Genomic DNA, 20,212 nt, shown 5'->3' on the forward strand with positions numbered 1-20,212 from the left:
ATCATTGCAAAATATCCTCATCATTCCAAAATTGAAAACGTCATTAGAATTACAGTATAGAATATACTTATCTGTTATAAAAGTTAGTCAGGGTTCACCAATTTAGCCCTTTGGAGATTACTCAGAATAACATCCTAGGCATGAGTTTATAAAGTACAAAAAAACAAAACTAAAACCAAGACAAATTAAACACACTGTTTTGTCCAATAAAACTCCCCTAATCAAATCATGAGTTATTCTTTCTGAAGCAAATAGAAGCATGCAACTACTCCAGTACAAACCTTATTTGTTTCGAAGAGTTCTTAATACTGCAAAGACTTACCCAAACTTCTTCAAACAAGTTTAGGATTCTGTTGAAATATAATGACTTTGTGGTTGTGTAAGATTTACACTGTAGACCTGTGGCGCTTTTTTTTTTTTTTTAATTCCTTAAGGTTTAAAGCTGTTTAGTGCACACTAAACCTTAAATCTAATAAACAAAAAAAATAATTCCCTCATTTCAATCCATGTGCTGCATGTCAGAAGCTGAGCTGTTACACCATGCTGTTAGGTGGGAAGTACTCAAGGAAGTTGTTCCCATCTCACAGCTTTTCTACCATACCATGCTCTTTTCGCCCCAAAGTACACACAACCACAGTGTTTCCATGGGACACCACCACAGAAGGAGTATGCAATGGCAGCAGACATTGAAGATTTAACAGATAGGTTTTCCAGTCTCCTCAAGCTCATTCCTTTCTCATGAACACCCTGCTAGCTCTCTTACATTTCAGTTGTGGTAGCTGTTGATGCTATTCTACTACAGTATCAGTAAGTAATACCACCTCCAAAACAAAATGTCTACAGCCTAACTGTAGACTGAATTTCATGTACAAGTTTGAGCTGAAGATTCTTGGGCATCTGCATGAATGAGAAAAAGATATATGAAATAGTTACAGTAAGAAAAACAGAAAAATACTGAAGTCTAACTCTCCTTATTACATCTTGAAGATAAGAATATATTACTTCTTTGTTTACTTTTTTAAAATATGAAATTACAAGGTAGCTCCTAAGATTTCCTAGTCCTTCAGTACCTGGACTTAGAAAAAAAATGAGAATTTCAAAATATGCTGTACTTAGCTCATCCAGGCTGGATGTGGCTCTGGGCAGTCTGGTCTAGTGGTTGGCAACCCTGCACATAGCAGGGGGGTCGAAACTAGATGATCATTGTGACTCTTTTCAACCCAGGCCATTCTATGATTCTATGATTCATATAAAAATGGGAAAATGGGGAGAATAGAAAGATTTTCCACTCATTACTGAAGGGCTACAGGAATGGTCGTATCTATGAAGCTAGTACATTTGAATATTAACTTGGTTATCTTTTCTCAAATGCTGAGATTAACCTATAATGCCACCAGTGGGGAAAGGAATCTTGAAAATCTTACATATAATTTTTAATGCATTAAAATATTTTAGCAAAAAAAAAAAAAAAAAAAAATTACTTTTCATACATTTAGCCCTTTTCAAAGTAAAATAAAATATCTATCTTGTATAGTTAATTGAATGGAACTCACTTGTTTTCCTTTTCACGTTATTTCTGTATAAGAAAAGATTTGTAAAACTTAATGACTTGTCCAGAAAATGCTTTGTTCTTTGTATTCATATAGGATAACAGGCAAACATCTTCAAATCTCATCATATGATCTGAAAAATAGCTTCTCGTGAGCCCACTAAGAATTGTAATAGTTCGTATTTTTCCCACAACTCTTTTGGATTGTGGGTTCATCCACAATGTTATCTGCACGATATAGTTCATTAGAGCTTACTATCAATTGTCCTCTGCCATACAGGAGACTCAGTTTTTTTATTTAACACCGTAGTCTTTGGAGTAGCACTAGGCTGCATTAGCTTGATTTAAAAACCACAACAAGAAAGTGCACAGCACACGTTTCACATTGTTGCAGAACTCAGTTTAAAGTTTAAGCTGTGACGTTTTCTAACTCTGGTATTTAAATAATCTGCAAAAATAATCTCTATAATTCTAAGAAGGATAGGGAAGATGCTGAGAAAGTCATAGCTAGTATGATTCCTGTGTAATATATATCTTATCCCAAGCAAACATACTAAAATACCTTTTCTTTATCCCTATAATATGGGAATATATTGCTTTTTTGATTGTTTTTAATATTATTCACTTAGCCAATAAAACCTGATTAATACTTAATAAGAATGTATATATTGTTTTAAATAGTCACAGATGTTATTTTGCATTACTTTACCGTATTACTGTCACTGATATTGTGTCCTGCTCCAAAACCTCCAAAACCTAACCTGCAGGAGTTAGTAAAAACTACATGTTTATAAAACCATGGTGACCATAAGCGCTTTAGAAAATGGCTATTAAATAGTAGCCATCATTTCTTAACATGAACCTGTTGATTTAGGATTTCTGCAAACAATCTTTTCAATTGTCAGATAAGCATTGACTATGGACCTAATATTGGTAACCATAAGGATGGGCAAAGTACAAATAGCTATGTATTTGTATTTCTGTACAAAATTTATCACAATGCTTAAAAGAAATCAGCAATAAAACTCTGTAATGCACTTTGAAGAAGTAGGCAACGAGAGGAATCACTACTTCAGCATTTTACATTCAGGTCCACCTTTGTCCTCTATTAAAATTCTCTAAGAGTAGATATTATTTTTCATGTAGTACATCAAAGGATAATGTCTTGCCAAATGTTTCTTTGAGATTATTATAGAACTTTGGGTTTCGTTCTGTATTATACTTATCAGACTCCTTGCAGAGTGTGATTCATTGTCACATATCTTCAGTGTCCTTTTAAAATCAGGCATTCTTGCAACATTCCCTTGCAACCTTGAGAAGTGTGCATCCAAAGAGAGATATTTACCCCCTAAACCTGTCTGGCAGATATTCCTCCTTAATTTTAGGGAATAGAAGTATACTGTTCAGGAGGATCTTTTTCTGCATGCTGTAGCATACCAGAACAGTCCAAAGAGATTTTGTTAGGAATTAGGTACATTATTCACCTGGAACAGGATTTTGAATCTCAAAAGTATGAGTAGATAAATGCAGAAATCAGTGAAAAGACATTTAAAACTGATATTTAATTCATGATTCTTTTTCTTAACCTAAATTGTTTTAAAATGCTTCTACTTTGTTGCCAATATGTAAAATAGTTTAATTTGGAAGAACTTCTGCACTTGAAAGAATACAATGTCCTGAATCTCTTTTTTCCTTATGCAAAATCTTCCTTTTAGCTTTCAACATACAAGGTATACTCCATTCTACAACAACAAGCTAAATCAAGAGATGTACATAAACAGAATCGAAAAGGATGTACACTTCCTATTGGCAAACAAGTCTGAGTTTTAATTCAAATAGGCTGATTATGCTATATGCAATCTAACTGTCATACAAGTCATGTTAACCCTTTCTCTTCTGATTTGGCCAAGTTTGTTCTTTCTGATTTTTTTGTTTGTTTTTAATCAAAATTCTTGGATTTCATCTTAGTTAGAACTTCAAATTTTGATTTAATTTTGTACACAGAGATACAGCTCTGATTATAGATCTTATGGATATCTAAACATATTTCATATTTATGTCTAGAATTACCACAACTAAACTGGGAACCACTAGCTTTGATGCAATGAAAAGAAAATGAATTTTCTTATTGACTGAGAAATATAGATAGCAAAGAAAAAAAAAACAAAACAAAAAAAGAATATATTTTTCACCTTTGTCTAATAAATTCAGTGATACCCGAAACTTTTTGTAGAACTTTTCCTGATATTGTGGAATACATATTGTGATATAAAACATAACTGATAACGCCATGAGAAGAAAATAATCATAATTTTGCATTAAAATTCAAGCAACCTTGTTTGCTAGTGTGCTGCTTATGTACACTAAAATGAAAACTGTGCTATTCTTCAGTAATGATCCAAAATATTTTAACTATTATTTTTAACACAATTATTTTTTGGACCATCAAAGCAGAATGTTGTAAGAATTTTAACAAGCTTTTGATCTTTAAAGCCACACTAAAAATGAACTATATCCAAGTACAGAAAAAAAAACAGTATTTTATTTATAATCTTAGTATAGTGTTTGAACTACAAATTCTGATTCTAGAATTGCTTAAAAGATCATGGGTTTTATAGGTTTTCACAAGTAGATTAATTTTATTTTATTTTTTACTTTTTCTTCCTTTTTTTTTTTTTTTTTTTTTTTTCACAGGATGCTCCTTTTGGTAAATACAGAGCAATTAATCAAATCATTACACGGAGGAAAAAAAGTTTTGCTTGTATGTTTGCTCACTTGTAAAGTTGCTGCTAATATTCCATTCCCTGTTGAATAATTTCATAAAGGGCATGAGAAAACAAAAAAAGAGAAAAAGAAGTGACAAAATAGACTGAATCTCACCACTAGTATTCACCATAAAAATTCCCAAAGTGTAACAGAATTCTTACAAAATTTCCTAGGCCAGTTCCTGTACGGAATCAAGATCTCCTATGAAAAATATGGCAAATGGGAACCAGGGTTGGCTGGGAATTAAAAAGGGGAGGAGGAGGGTAAATAAGTGCAGCAAAAAGAGGTTCTGAGGAATACACATAATTTTGTCTGCTTTAGATCACAATAGAATTTTTAATAAATAAATTTCTTTTTCTTTGTAAAGACACTTTTTGAAACAGTAGATTTAGCCCAGTCATTTGTGTCATTTTTTTTATAAACCATATTTTGTTTTTCCCACCCCCACCCCATAATGTCATAAACGTTTTAGATTTGAGTCTCTTGTACATTGTCTTTTGAGTTCATTCGGATCAATAACGGTTCATGCACTGAACTGTGTATTGAATTTATTGTGTTAACTGTTGTTGTGTGGTTGAAAGGAGACTTATAAGAGTTATAGTGATTTAGGTGCTCATGCTCAATTGCTGGCATGGGCAAGTGACTCTCTAAGGGTGTGTCACCTGTAAGCTCATCATCCACGTTTATGATTTCTACAGTCCGTGTTGGAGCATGATGGTTTTGCCGGTGATGCTGTTTCCTCATTTTGTAGAAAATTACCAGCATCACAGCAGCCATGAGAGTGATAGCCACAAAACAACCAATTATGATTTTAGTAGTCTTCATAACCTCATCTATTCCTGGGATCCCGTTGTTTGCGTCCGTCACAGGAATGGTGAACGTTTTTTCTGTTGATCTTGTGCTCTGTGGAGTGAGTGAGGTTGTCATGTTAGTGGTCTCCCAGTTGGTAACTGGTGTGGGCCCAACCTGCTCTGTTGTCTGTGCCTCATCCTGAGAAGGTTCCACAGTCTCCACTGTGACAGTTGAAAAATATGTATAGCCGGGGTTATCCAGGGCAGTCACATTCAGTGTGGCAGAAGCTGTGGTATTCCCAACAGAGTTACTCACCATGCATGTATACAAACCCGTGTCTTGCACAGTTACCTTTGTAAAATTTAATGTGCCATCACTGAGCACAGCAATCCGAACTCTGTATGCCCCATGTGTCATAACAGATCCATTTGGAGTAATCCAAGATACAGAGGTCAGGGAGGTTGATGCCCGGCATTTCATCTCTGCAGCCATGCCTTCAGTGACGTTCAGGTCTGCTGGTGGCTCCACTATGACTGGAGCATAACAGGTGAAGTAGTTCAGGTCCAGCTCACCAATGTACCTTCCTTTCAAACTGGGAGGTGTGTGGCAACGGGCACAGCATGCAGTATTAGAGGGTGCCTTGTCTTTAATCCACCAGCTGAGCCAAAGGATATCACAGTTGCAGTTCCAAGGATTGTGATGCAAGTGGATCCTTTCTAGACGAAGTGGTGTGAACAGGTCATGAGGCAGTAGTGTTAGATTGTTGTGTGCCAGATTGATCTCCACAAGTGATTGAAGGTTATCAAAAGCATTCCTTTCTATCACTTGAATCTGGGACTGTATCATCCACAATTTCTGAAGATGCATTAACCCTTGGAAGGAACCTGGCCGGATGGCGGTCAAGTGATTTCCAGAAAGGTCTAACTCATCCAGTTTTACAAGTGGGGTGAGGTTAGGAATCTCTCGCAGATTGCACATGGCAAGGTTCAAATATCTTAAGTTGGACAGACCTTCAAAGGCACCTTCTGAGATGTATGAAAGCCTTTTCAATTCTCCCAAATCCAGTCTCCGGAGAGAAGGGATTCTGTTAAAAGCATAAGAGGGTATGCTCTCAATGGGGTTGTTTCTCAACCAAAGTTCCTTCAGTTTTGACAAGTATACAAAAGCTCCATTTGGGATAGTGGTCAGACGATTGTCAAAGAGTTCCAAAGTATTAAGATTGGCCAGACCATTGAAGGCCCCTATTTCAATTGTTCTGATGTGATTCCTGCTGAGCTGCAGTATTTCTAAGTGCCTCAGATGCTTGAAGCTATTCACCTTAATGATTTGGATCTGGTTCTCATGTAGGTTGAGTAACCGGGTGTTGGTGGAGATGCCGTCTGGCACGTCTCTCAAATTTTTCCGTACACAAATCACTTTACTGAACTGGTTGCTGCAGGAGCAGACTGAAGGGCAAGTTTGAGCCCTCACTAGACCAGCTACCACAAGAAGCTGAAGAGCCAGCAGCACCACAAGCAGGGGGTCAAATAGGGCCCTGTTAAACCTAGGACCTATCATTATCTGCTGTGGATGTAAGGTCATCTTGTTCAACATTCATAATTTATCTAGTGTTGGTCCTTCTGGAGTTTGAATAGTCTGAAAGAAAGAAGGGAGAAGAAGGACATTAAATTAATACCAAATATTTAAATGTGATCTCTAAATAGAGACTTCTCAAGTTCTTTCACACAACTCTACCAATTTAATCAAATTGTAGCACAAATAGCTATGCAAAGTCTAATATTTCAGTTCCTGTACAGTTATGCTAGCTGTAATTCACAACGAGATAAGAAATGTCCAGACTTTTCCTTCTCATTCTAAAGTATAATGCATGTGATATGATGACAGAGGCAGATAACAATTTCAGCAGCACTCCATACTTAAAAGAAATATTCTAAATCAAGAAGAGAGTTGAAAGAAGTGGCAAGCACCTCCCTCATCCCCCCCGAAAAAATAAGATAATAATAATGAATGTTTAAGGTTTCAACTTTCTTAACACATTATAAATAAATTCAAACAACAGATAATATGAAGAGGGAGTGACAATTCCTGTATTTTTTAATGGGTGAAATTGTTTGTCATTATAAATGGAGTTCCTACATTAGAGTCTGAATAAAAATAAAACTTTTAATACTAAATGTAGTAGATCATGGAAATGTTAGGGCAGTATCTCCCTATTTTAGATTTTAATCACAAAATACAAAAGAAACACACTGAGCACCAGTTCTTCCCTATCATTAAACAGTATCATCCAAATTCACGATATTTCCTCTTCAATTCTTTTTTTTGGCACCAGCAGCAGAGAAACACTCATTAGTATATGTGTGCCCAACACAGAAATAAGAATAGCCATTTAAATGCTGAAAAATATGTGTACCTGCAGGGTTGACAATTTCATTAGCATCTCTTAAAGAAAAAATCACACAGATCTTACTGTAAGGAGGAAAAAGAATTTTACACTAAAAATGATCATTACCATTCTAAGTCTTTCAGTACTGATTCATTCGTGGTAATTCTTCAAGCCCCTAGCCTTCAGTTAACTTTCAATCTGCTTCTTTCTACAAGGTCCCTCTGCTGTAGAGATTAATGAAATTTCCTATAAATCAGCCAAAAGTGAAGTCTTATAAATTACAGCAAGCTTGGAGCATATTTCTAACCTAGAGCACTCTGATACATAATACATGTATTCAGTAAAATAAAATACTAAAAGGCAAAGGTTTTCCACTCCAGGCTCTGAATTGTTTCATTTTGTTTGAAGAAGCTATCTTTCTGTAAAGAATATATACTAACCTGCATCTCACAGCAATTCATTTACTGAAAGACTCTCTCTAATTGTATATTCAGACAATGCATGTTTTGAGAATTCATTTAGGCATTTTTTTGAACTTGTTATAATGGTTCAGATCTGGCAAGAGTTCTCATCTCACATTTAATAATTTACTGCAGAAAAAAAGCCAATGACGGATACCTGTGAATGGAAATTGGAAGATCTGGGCTGTTTGTTTGATTTGCTCTGTAAGTGTTATTTATAAAACATCAATCTTGGTATGAAAGATTCATGAAACTAATGTGTTTTGCAACCTTGAGCAAGTCACCGAACTTCCTTCTCTGTGGCTTAACTTCTGTCATATGATTCTGGAGAACACCATGGCTGTAGTGTCAGATGTTACAGTGCTCCTGCCTCTCATTTCCTTCCTTTTGCCAATAACAGCCCTCCTGACCATTGGCTTCATGGGTTTAGGGTGACATACTAGACTCTGATGAGGGGTGGCTGCTGTAATGCCTTTGTTTTTATGTGGGCTTACAGGGTCATTCAGAAGATGCTCTTGTGTCTTTAGCCCTATCTCAAGCTTTTGCTTGTTAAATATAGGGATAAACATTTCTAAAGTAATCACTAAAGCATACTAAAAGACAAGTTTTCTTAAATAAAAAATCCACTGTAGTAAAACTATCTGTAAAAAGGGGGATTAAAAGGATTCCATGAAGAGGAATCTGCCTGTTGTGGTCAGACATCAATGAATCTAATATTGATTTCAGGCTCATTAGTTAAAATCTGTGATCTATGAATTTTGATGCTGAATATTTATTAATCATCTTCTGTGATAGCTCCTAATATTTTACCTGTATTTTTTGTCCCTAGTTTGTTTTATTGTGCAGGTTTATCATTTTTCCTGCCTCATTTTTTTCTACTCTTCTAAAACTTATCCCTTAGTGACTCCACTAATCCGTAACAAAACAGATGCATAACCACATCAAATTATTCTTCTACTGCATTGGAACAACGTTATTGTCTTCACTGTAACTGAGAGAAGAACTCAGCCTGCCCTATCAAGCTTCAGAACTGATTGTTGTTCTTATATGGCTAGTGTGGCCTGGGTAAGCACATGTGGATTGTAGAGCTGCAGCTTTGTTTTATGTTTTGTCTCGTATGCATTTGCTGTTAAAGGCCAGCTTTGCAACAGGGCATAGGACTTCTCTACCTTTCTTTTTGCTACTATGTACTCTCATTCCTGTACATGGGATATCCTGAAGGATTAGACAAGCTACTGGATGAAACAAGAAAGTGTAGCAAACACTACTAAGCATATAAAAGCATAACAAACTTGAGAGAGCAGATGTCTTCAACATCAACCAGCACATGCATAAACTATGCTCAACTGCTTTGCCAGCCTCCATAAAGCCAATCATTTCAACCCATACTGCAAGATCTGCAAGGCACTTCCTTCCTGTTCCAACTTCTTGATTCACCATCTCCCGTCATTCTCTTAATTCACTCCTTTATTCAGAAATTCTTTTTCCATCAATACACACATGCTCCATGGGTCAAAAAAGACAATAATGATAAAAACATTTTATTTGAATAAAGGACTGAAGTACAGAGGATCTTATGATATAAAAAAGTCACCTTGGCCAGCAGAAGCTATGCCAGGCAACCTCTTGAAAATCCTCACTTCCAACCTGCAAGTTTTGCATGAGGCTAATATCCTGTGGTGAGATTCCTTGTGTAAGAAGGAACATATTAAAAAAAAACCAGCACTTTCTTTTATGCTTGCATCTTTCCATTACTAAGAGCTTAAGTATTCAGGAAGTGTTGTCTCAGTCATTTTAAGTATAAAGAGTGTGGAAACAGCCTGGGGAAAAAAAAATGTAGCCAGTATATAAACACAGTGGAAAATTAATTTAAAGTCTTGAAGAACATTATGGAAGTATGTTAATAGGCTTTACATAAAGATTTACCTGGAACTCAGAATAATTTGTTATTCAGTATCTGTCTATTATGCTAGAGACACAAAGATTTAGCTTTATAAATCCACACATGGTCTGTGTTCCAGACCATGCTTCTTTAGTCTATGTTGACAACTCTTTGTCTTCTGAGCGATTTGTTTTCATCTGTCTAGTACTAAAATATCAATTCAATGGTCAATTCAATAACACTAGTGCCCTCTGCTGTATATATTTAAAATTTGTTTAAAAGGCTAAGAATACTCTTATTGTTTTGACTACTCCCCAGACACAATCAGAATTCTTAAACTCTGCTTATATAGTAATATATTTTTTTCTTTATGGTCACATAGAGACAAATACATACAAATATATAGCTTTCGTTTTTTGGGTTTTCTTTAGGTTTTTTTTTTTAGGGTTTTTTCTTTTTTTTTTTTCTTTTTTTTTTTTTTTTCTCCACAGAACTCAGAAAATCTTCACTCAAATCGACTCCTGATATGCATTTTCTACTTCTCTTCTACTTACCGGATACTTAGTCCTGATGTAGTACACATTTTCCTCTAAGGAAAAAGCATTGTCCTCTTAAGCTCCAATGCAGAAGATGGAGTAAAGAATGACAAAGCTAATCTATCTCTGCAGACTTCTTCTTAGAGGCAGCTTGAAGGATACAGCTGTTACGCTACTGAAAGTTAACTTTGTCGAGAATGTGTATGCAGAGATGTCAAGATGCCTTCCTCCCAGGCCCTGTAATGAAATTGGTGGTTCATATTTCATTCCTTTTTTATTCCCTCTTTTTTTTCCCCCATTTTTTATAATTAGGTTTTCGGCTTCATACTAAACTTTCATCACTTTTTGTTATTTTACCAGTATAAAGTCTATACTCACTTGAACCACTGTAGGATTTTCCTTTAACAGTGGACCTCGATTCCAAAAAAAGAACTCCTACACCTTTCTGAAAGATCTATCTGATATGGTATGCAGATGGCAAAGATATTTTCCCAAGTTTATGAGCTCTCTGGCTGTATCGTTGGCAGTTGCATCTGGCAACTCAGCTTTCTATCTAGTCTGTAGTCCTTTGAGTAACAGTTTCAACAGTGGAGCAACATGATGCAAAGGCCATAGCTTTAACCTAATATATGGTTTATGATATTATATAATCTAATACACTTCAGTTGGTGCTATACATCTCCACTGAAAAAAGAATGAGATGTGAGACTATATATCACTGCGTTAAAAATATGGTAAGAAAGTATCAGATATTCAGGTGATTAAATGATTACAGTGCAATTGAATCTTTACAACACTCCCTCAAGTTTATGCCTGAAAAGTTCTGGATGAGGACACTTTTTACAACTTAGTAAGTAAATATGCAGATATTTTCAGAAAACTCACCTTTTCTTCACTTTATATGGCGCAGTTATGTATGATGTATCCCACACCCTTTTAAAGAGCTTATTGAGAGAAAAACCCTTTGCAAAGATATCTGCATATTTTAGTAAACAAGCCACTCTACAGCTGCAAATTAAATGGCAGATTTCCAAACATTTGAAGAGGATCTATGAGTGGTAAGCAGCTAATTATGCTGGGAAGTCTCTTCCAGTAACATCAGCACTGGAGCACTGCAAATAGTTTCTGCACGAAACACAGCATGGAGAAGAGTAATAAAATAGGTCTAAAGCCCAGGATGACCTTTTGAAGAAGTGACTCTTTTGACTCTCTTTTGAGTAACTCTGAATGCTCTCAGGGTCTCAGACTGATCCCTTCAAGCAGCAATGCCAGCACAGGAAGCCAAGAAAATTGCAGTATAGATACTGGGAGGCAAGCACACAATCTGTTTTAGCTGAGCAAAACAGTAAAACACACAAGGGCCAGCCCTCATCCCTGAACAGAGACTGAACTGTGGGCAGAGAGATCCACTGGGGTCAGAAATTCTCCACCAACATCTGCTCTGCAAATGCTCCTGCAGCCTCAGATTTGTGTCCCCATATGGCTGTTAAGGGTTGAGCTGATGGAACCACATTGCTTCAAATTCATTCACTATACTTTCTTGTTCCTCTTCCTGCCTTTTCTGGCCTGAAATCCTTTCCACCTGACTGAACCTCTGTGGACTAGTGCTGAAGTGTAAACACTTTGCGTGCTCATATTCAGTAAAACGACATTTTTAAAAGTTCCTTGTTTTTGCCACCGACAAAGAAAACCATACTATATTATTCATAGAGCATCACAATAATAATTATACAAAATCAGCAAATAGACTTGTTAACATAGATCTCATGTTTCTTTCTTCTTAGCCTTACTTTTTTTTATCACTGAAACTATATAGCTGTGTATCCCTTCCTCCATTCTTAAAAATGAGATTTTCCTTTCCACTGCTATAGGACTTTAAAAGTCTCAAAAGCAGCTTAGGGAGCCATTGCAACGATGCCTAAAAACCTGCGAGGTTTCAAAGCCCAGCAGCTTTTATCTATTTGTTAGTCATTTTATTTGCAGTTAAATACAGTGGAGGCCAAAAAGGGCTAGATAGGCAGCCCTGCCATGCAAACTGATTACTTGTGAGACCAGATAAATCAAAACTCACAACACAAATTATTTTCCTCTTTGCATGTTTCATTGCTTCACTCTGGGACATAGTCAAGATTTCCTACAGTCCCTTGAAGCATGTAAGTGTAGGATGCAGGGTGGATATTGCTGCATCACAAATGCTTTCCAGTTCTCTTCTGAAAACCCTCTAAGACTTAAATGAATCACACAGACTAAACAGAAAGACCTAAATGTGGTTGGACACATCCAATCCTCCTGAATCACCATTCATTGCAGGGGAGTTCAATCAAGGATAAGTTTGATCCAGTCTGCCTTTCCATTCTTTTATTTCATTTTGGTATACAGAAAACAGCTTTATTTCACATGATTTCATGTTTCCTCCAGTATGCCTTCCTAAGGCTTATAGAGTTTAATTTAAATGAGAGTTTAATCTAAATCAGTTTTACATGTCCCTTTATTTATACATTTTCTTTTACTCCCAAGTTTGACTAGTACTTTGTTTTCTCAATACAAGCGAAAACATTTGCTATTTACAGGATAACCACAGGAAATATCAGAAAATTGATATTTCTTTATTTTTATATTTACCTACATATTATTTTTATTAAGAGTAGTTTGTTGGGTTGTTTTATTGATTGTGATACTTTGTGAGGATATCACCCTAAAGGTGAAAAGAAAAAAAGTAATTCCCTTCAGACTACTCACAGTTGTGTAAATGGAAGCAATCTATGAACTAACTTTTCACTATGAAAGAACTTAAATTCTTTCATGAAGGCTATCACATTACAGCTTGGTAATAGTACACCCAGAAACATTCTAGAAATTTAATTGGAATTAACTTTTAAAGTGGGTTAATTATATTGCATTAAATCTTTGTGTGGACACTCTTATTTAGAATTTAATTTAAGCTAAATTGAATCAAGGCCACTGTAATTTCAATTAACAGTGTCCATAAAAGAATGTAATGCAGTTTAGCCAGTCTCTTTTCAAAGTTAATTTGGATTCATTTTCTTGAAACCCCATGTAGACATTAGGAACTTGCATTCTGTATTGACTTGGGCTCAGTTCAAACCAATTATGTGAAGGCAAAAACGTTTTCTATCACAACACTGATCCCTCAAATTATTCAAGTCGTATTTTGCTCTTCCCTTTTCACTAATTCATTTGATAAAACACTGTTTCTTTTAACATATTGCTTTACTTTCATCTTCTGTATTCTTCTAAGGCAGATATTTATGTAGAGTGAACAACATGACTGCATAGAAGCAATTTTGCAAGAGCCTGGATACCATAATTTTCTTAATTACTTATAGTAGCATGTCACTATGTGCCAACCATGATATAAACAAAAGTCATACAAATACTTTCAGGATTTCACCTGAAGGTATATACATCAGTGAACAGCCACTAAACTGCAATATATCAATAATGATTGAAAGGATGCTTTCTCAATCTGTTTTTGGTTTATTATCAAAGCGAAATGACAGTTACTCTTTTTAGAAGACATCTGTGAACCACAAACAAGTTAATAAAAAAGAAACCCTTAGTAAAAAATTATATGATATGCTACAGCAGTGTTCCAAACCGCTGCATTTTTCATTTCTGCCACATTAAAGTCACCATTTTAGAGCACTGTGGTACTTTTTTTTTCTTTTTTTTTTAAAAAAAAACAGACTAGCAGTGATTTAAGACATCTATTTAAAGGCACTACAATATACTTAATTCCAAACAAACCAGTTTTAGTTTGGTAGCATATTATCAGTTGTTACATGGAGATATGAAACACTATAAATAGAATCATTTTCAACAACAGGCTACAAGATTTTAAAGAAACAGGTAAAAAATGTCAGGTTACATCTAAAGGATATTAAAATGTGTATTTGGTGTAGACACAATGGCAAAAAAAGCGTGACTGGTACATTCCAAGACTTTTCCCCTTGTTCCTTCCCAAATTGCCTCCTTACTCACAAACAATAAGATAGAGATGATGGAAACGTCAGATCAAAACACCACGTAGTCTGACAATGCTCACACAACCGTATGCATATACAACCAGAACAAGGAAGATCAAATAGAAGAAATGGATATTAGATTATACATTTGTCCTTATGAAAGTTTCATCCAACTCTTATGAAATGCAAGTTCAGATTTTAAAGCTAAAAACCAATAGCATTTAACAATATATATATTAATTTACCAAATATGCTAATGGTGGATATTTCTTCCTCTAAAACAAAAGATCCTTTGATCATTACTGAGTTCGTAACCTCAGGAGCTAGCATAATCTATGAGATAGAAATATTTTAATTTGATAAAAATATCTTTGTGAATTAGCAGTACTTTCTATGCATTGGCAACAGGGATGCTCTGGTAAAAAACTGAATTAATTTAGAAAAAAATTAAGATTTTTTTTTGAGATAAGAAGATCAGAGGATTTTCTACTTCACTGGTATAAGGAATGGTGTTTGTGCTTTACAAAGTGCAGTTTTTCCAAATACATTTTGTAATACGCAAAATGGAGGGACCTGAATGATAAAAGTAAATTATTGTAAAGTAGCAATGCAAAGTCTGCATTGATGCTTTTTTTGTTTTTTTTTTTTTTTTTTGTATCAATTAGAATGCATATCTGCCTAAATACATCTACACTGTAACACTGTGTTAAGAAAGATGCTTTCCTATTTTAAAACATGAATTATTTGATACTGAGTTGGAGAAGTGCTAGATAAGTATTTCATAACCTTGGTAACTATAGACTGCATTGCTAGTATGCATTATTCCAAAAGACCTGGGAGAAACAAATCCAGCTAACACACTAAAGCACCATGGTCCATTTTACATCACTGCATTTGTAGTGGCTAACTGAGTCCAAATTACTCCCTCATTCTGTTAATAAACATAGAGACAAAGTGAAAAAGAGACAGAAAATAAAAAGTTATGTCTGTGAATAGCCTCGAGTCTGGCAACTGATGGTCAAATTTCTTGTCCTTGGTAACTATGGAAACCCCTTAAGGTAAGAGTAGAACACAGGCATTTTGTGTTGTGCAATTTACAAGCTGTTTATTTAATTATGAAGGAATAGAAAACTGTTAGAGGCAATGCAATTATCATACTGTGATAGCATTTTGAGAGAAAAAAAAATAGGTACAGAGAATTGTAAGTAGTTAATTTTTTGGAAAATTACCTGTTTTAGGACTTTTATGAATCTGCCATACATTTTTTTTTTTTTTTTACTGAGAGTTTTGGTGCACTGTTTTTTTTTTTGGTTTTTTTTTTTTTTTTTTCCCCAAAAGGGTATGAGTAGCCAAAATTAGCAATATGACATTTTGCCATTATATCTCTCAGTAGATTCATAGCAATTATGTCCATTCTATGCCCCATGATCAAGACCAAGGTCAGGGTGTATTCCAATTAAGCCTTAGATTTTACCAAAGTGCAGCACAGCCAGAATAGCAAGCACATTATTACCAAATCTATCACTGCTGGGCAATGAATAGGTCACAGGTGCTCTTGCATACACTATTTGTACACCTTTGAATATTGCAAGTGGGAAAATGACTCAATTTAGGAGGCAGCTAGTGAAATAAAATTAGGAGTGAAACTATGTGATGACTCAGGGGGACTATAACAATTACCTACAAGTATCTTCCTAGATCTCTACAACAAACTTTGACCTGATACTTCTGTTGTTGGGAGTTGCATGAATGTAGGGGCCACAGAGTCTTCTGCACCCACTGGAAGTTTTGGCAACCATCCACCATTGACTAGATTGATTTAATAAGGCATTGAACCTAAACACATCCTCACAAGACCTCTGAAAAAAAAGAGAGGTTATATTCTAGTTCAGGACTGAATGAACTGATGAATTAATGCATTAAAGTAGTTGGCAAAATTTAGCATGTATCTGCAAGATAATTTGAAAACATGAACTTCACACTACATGCTGACTGGATGTATTGCGTATTGCTCCAAAAAATAACCACAAATTAGCTCTTTGTTACTGGTCCTAAACTAAGATACCTCACAGTGCTGCTCCAGCCTAGTCTCAAGAGCACAAGAGAGTCTGCATGTGAGTGGAGCATGGATGAACTTTGTTCCCAGCATTACACGAGGACTAAGCGAATATGCTGGAATGAAAGTTGCCAGCAGTAGAGGCAGGACTGGGAGCCAGAACTTCTGCATCATATTTCCATTCAAATGTGGACTTTATGTACACACTGAAGTGTGTACTACTCAACCTTTAGAAAACCAACATGCTATGACATTTAAAACTAAATTGGATTAAATATTAGAAATTTTTCTGTCCTATTCTGGAGATTCCTGTATTATTCTTATCACAATATTTGTACACCTTCCAGAAATGCATTAAATATCTTACATTTGATGTTTTCATCTGCATATCAAAATCACAGAATCATTTAGGTTGGAAAAGACCTTTAAGATCATTAAGACCAACCATTTACCTAACACTACAAGTAAACTACAAAAAAGTATGCCCTTAAGTGCCATATGCACACGTCTCTTAATTGCCTCCAGGAATGGGGACTCCTTCACCTCACTGTTCCAATGCCTACCACCCTTTCCATGAAGAAATTTTTTCCAATATCCAATTTAACCTCCCCTGGAATAACTCAAGACCACTTCTCTGCATCCTATCCCTTGTCACCTGAGAAAAGAGACTGACACCCACCTCACTGCAGCTTCTTTCTTTTCCTCCAACAGAAGAACTGCGTTCAGATAGATAAGTAGCATTATAATTATCTGCCACTAGTAGTTGATAATATATACTGCAGTCTTCAAGAAATACATAATGAGTTCCTACTTGAAACTCACTAGATATCTCAGGAATTTGTTCTTTTCAACCTAGAGAACAGGCCACAGATGGTGGTAACACTGGATCACCTGAGACTCAGCTCAGTCCTTCCTACAGTGGGAATAGGCAAGGACTACTGGGGATGTGCCGTTTCCAGTTCCCTGTGTAGTATCCCCAAAGCTTACTCTTGCCAAGACACTTCAATATATGATACATGTGCTATGATCTTCTGATTCTTGGCTGCGGAAATCTTTCATATAAATTTTAAGTCAGAGGGGGTTTTGGTGAGCTCTGAACTAGTTTTTAAATATAAATAATTAAAAGAACCTGAAAGAAAATTCCTGCCATAGAAATGTTGGCCCATGATGTCAGAGGTGGATACAGGTAGTACGGCATTACAGATTGAACCTTACCACCAACATTTTGTTACATTTTGTTGTCATGTGACAACAAAAGCAGAGAGGCAGTCATACAAAATGGTGTCTCACATGGAAGTGCATATGAAGCAAAGGTGTGTCACTGAGTTCCTCCATGTGGAAAAAATTGCACCTACTGACATTCATCAACGCTTACTATGTGCTTATAGAGACCAAACAGTGGATGTAAGCACAGTGACATGGTGGGTGGTGTTCCAGCAGTGGCGACAGTGATAGTGAGTCACCTCCACTGGTGCAAGTTTTTAGAAGTGTGGCATGCAGACTCCAGTTTTTCACTGTCAATAATGCATAACAATAGTGGTAACTGTGTTGGAAAACAGTGTTTTGTAGATGAGAATTGGCATTATCAAACAGTATTATTGTGTTCTTTGTTGTTGTTTCCATGAAGATAAATAGGAGACATTACTTTTGGAGCAAACCACAGATTTAAACAAAACGGTAAAATTTCCAGTAACAGAAGGGCTACTTCCTTCCTCCTACCAAATCAGATTCTGAAGTACTGATACAGTATTCTAAATTCATGGATTGACCACAGACTTCCACTTTAGCAAGATCTATGAGGGATAACCATGGTAAGTACACCAAGCCAGCTGCAGACCACTAATGTAATCACTTGGACGTCACATTTTTAGGATAGATTTTTAGTGTGATGGAAATTTAATTTTCATTTAATTAAAGTAATAAAGTAAGAGGAAAAGTAGTAACTCAGCTAGCTAAAAAGGCAAAGTTCATGTGTGTGACAGCATGCTTTGAAACAAAAGTCATTTAATATTATAAAATGTCAAGATATTAACAGATTGGATTATTAAAAGATTCCAAGCAATTATTTTGCTACTTTAAAGATGTTTTAAAGAAAGTGAGGAATCCAAAGTTCAAAATAAATATGAAAAATGTCTGTTCAAAGCAGAATACATTTGATAATTGTTGTTACCCAAGGATATAAGTATGCTTGTTTGTAGTAAAACTTTGAATTTCTATGCTGACTTGTACAGATGATCTTTGAAGTCCCCTCCAACCAAGCCATTCTATAATCAGACACAGCACTGATACCACCTATTACTAAGGATCTTAAATATCTGCCATTGTAAAATGTTGTTCTCAGTTTCTTACAACTTGGTAAATTTTTAACCATTTACAGATGCAATGTTCCGTGCAATGGATATGCCTATACAATAGTTGCTGAAAATGTACATAGTCTAGGCAGCTTTGAAGCAGCTGACATCCTTATGGTAAACAAATAGTAACAAAAAAGAGAACATATTACTGACTAATATACAAGTACGAAATTTAGGTTGCTTTATCATTTTGTACACTGAGTGACACAGAGCTCCTATGAGAAAATATCATCTAATCATGTAGTTAAAGTCAATATCAATATGGAAGCTTGCACATCAATACTTCAATTTGTTTATGCATAGGTATACCTGATATTCTTTATTAAATATAATCCAAAATTATTTCTAAATTATTCCTACCAGGAAAAAATGTTTTTTGTTTTAACTTCTAACTATTGCTCCAGGGTAAGTACATAAAAAATACTGCTGAATGACAAAAATATTGCTGTATCCAGATCTCTCTGGCTGATAACTGTTTTCTGGATTCTTATTTACATTCACTATTGCAGAACAATGTGTGAAGATAAATACACTAAATATATTTTCAGACTGTCATTATTAAGCGCCACTAAAATACTTCAAGACAAATACATTGATAATGTATTCCAAACCTGCTTCCAAAAGTATGCTGCAGAAGATTTCTGGTATCAGACCAGTGTACTTCACACCAGCTCCATGTGGTTATGGGCTAAAAAGAATAATGACAGAGTACTAAACAATTTAAGTGCTAACACTGCATTGAAATACTGACACTGTACAGTGTATATATTCCCAGCATTTTTCTGCCTTACAGATCTGTATCAGATAGTGGGCCATTTAGTCTGGAAGCTTTCATGTACATGTAAGCAAGTACAAGTATCTTTTACTACTTGCCTGATATTTCTAACTATATCTACTATATCTACAAGCGTGCTTAATGGTGGCTATTACCACAATTGGTTGCCAATATCTGATGCCAAACTGCAAGAATGATTTTAAAACCTCAATCCAAGTAACCTGGGGAAAATATCTTAATTTCTGCACTGATATTGCTGTCCATATGCTCTGTAATATAGAAAGCTCAAGAACTGTCAAGATATAATAGCAGCAAGTAGAACCAGTGAAGATTACAGCAAGTTACATCTCACAGTGGAACTTCACAGAAGCACAGAGATCTCTTGTATTAGCCCCAATTTCTAGATTGGAATCTAAATTTCAGAAGGATTTCTGTGAAGACAGGAGAGTGGCTAGGTATCAGAGATAAAGAACATGCATAGAACTTCCTCTAATATTGCAGTCATAGATTGAAACATGAGCTATGACTGTCAGAGAGAAGATTATGAAAACTTTTTTTTTTTTTTTTTTTTTTAATGTGATCTCCTTTATGTCTCTGAGGAGGAAAAAAGAGAAGAAAGAAAGAAAAGATGTTTCTGTGGTTTCTTTTCTTCATAATTCTTTCCACTCC

General features: G+C 35.4%; 1 protein-coding gene across 4 annotated transcripts in view; it reads right to left on the reverse strand.

Annotated features, from left to right (window-relative positions):
- Positions 1–4,292: 4,292 nt before the first annotated feature.
- The window catches only part of LRRC4C (leucine rich repeat containing 4C), a 453,808-nt gene continuing 437,888 nt past the window's right edge, over positions 4,293–20,212 (reverse strand). For 3 of the 4 annotated variants that reach the window (XM_042814664.1, XM_042814665.1, XM_042814663.1), the window contains 2 exons: positions 10,391–10,609; positions 4,293–6,742 (listed from right to left, as the gene is read on the reverse strand). In XM_042814664.1, the coding sequence (XP_042670598.1) occupies positions 4,784–6,700 (1,917 nt within the window). In that variant the 5' untranslated portion in view covers positions 6,701–6,742; positions 10,391–10,609 and the 3' untranslated portion in view covers positions 4,293–4,783. The remainder of the gene's footprint in view (positions 6,743–10,390; positions 10,610–20,212) is intronic. The other variant, XM_042814666.1, reaches the window with a different exon arrangement.

Source organism: Centrocercus urophasianus, unplaced genomic scaffold, assembly GCF_019232065.1.
Source record: "Centrocercus urophasianus isolate 14NV4802_14NV808 unplaced genomic scaffold, USGS_Curo_1.0 seq_14, whole genome shotgun sequence".
Lineage (NCBI taxonomy): Eukaryota > Metazoa > Chordata > Aves > Galliformes > Phasianidae > Centrocercus > Centrocercus urophasianus.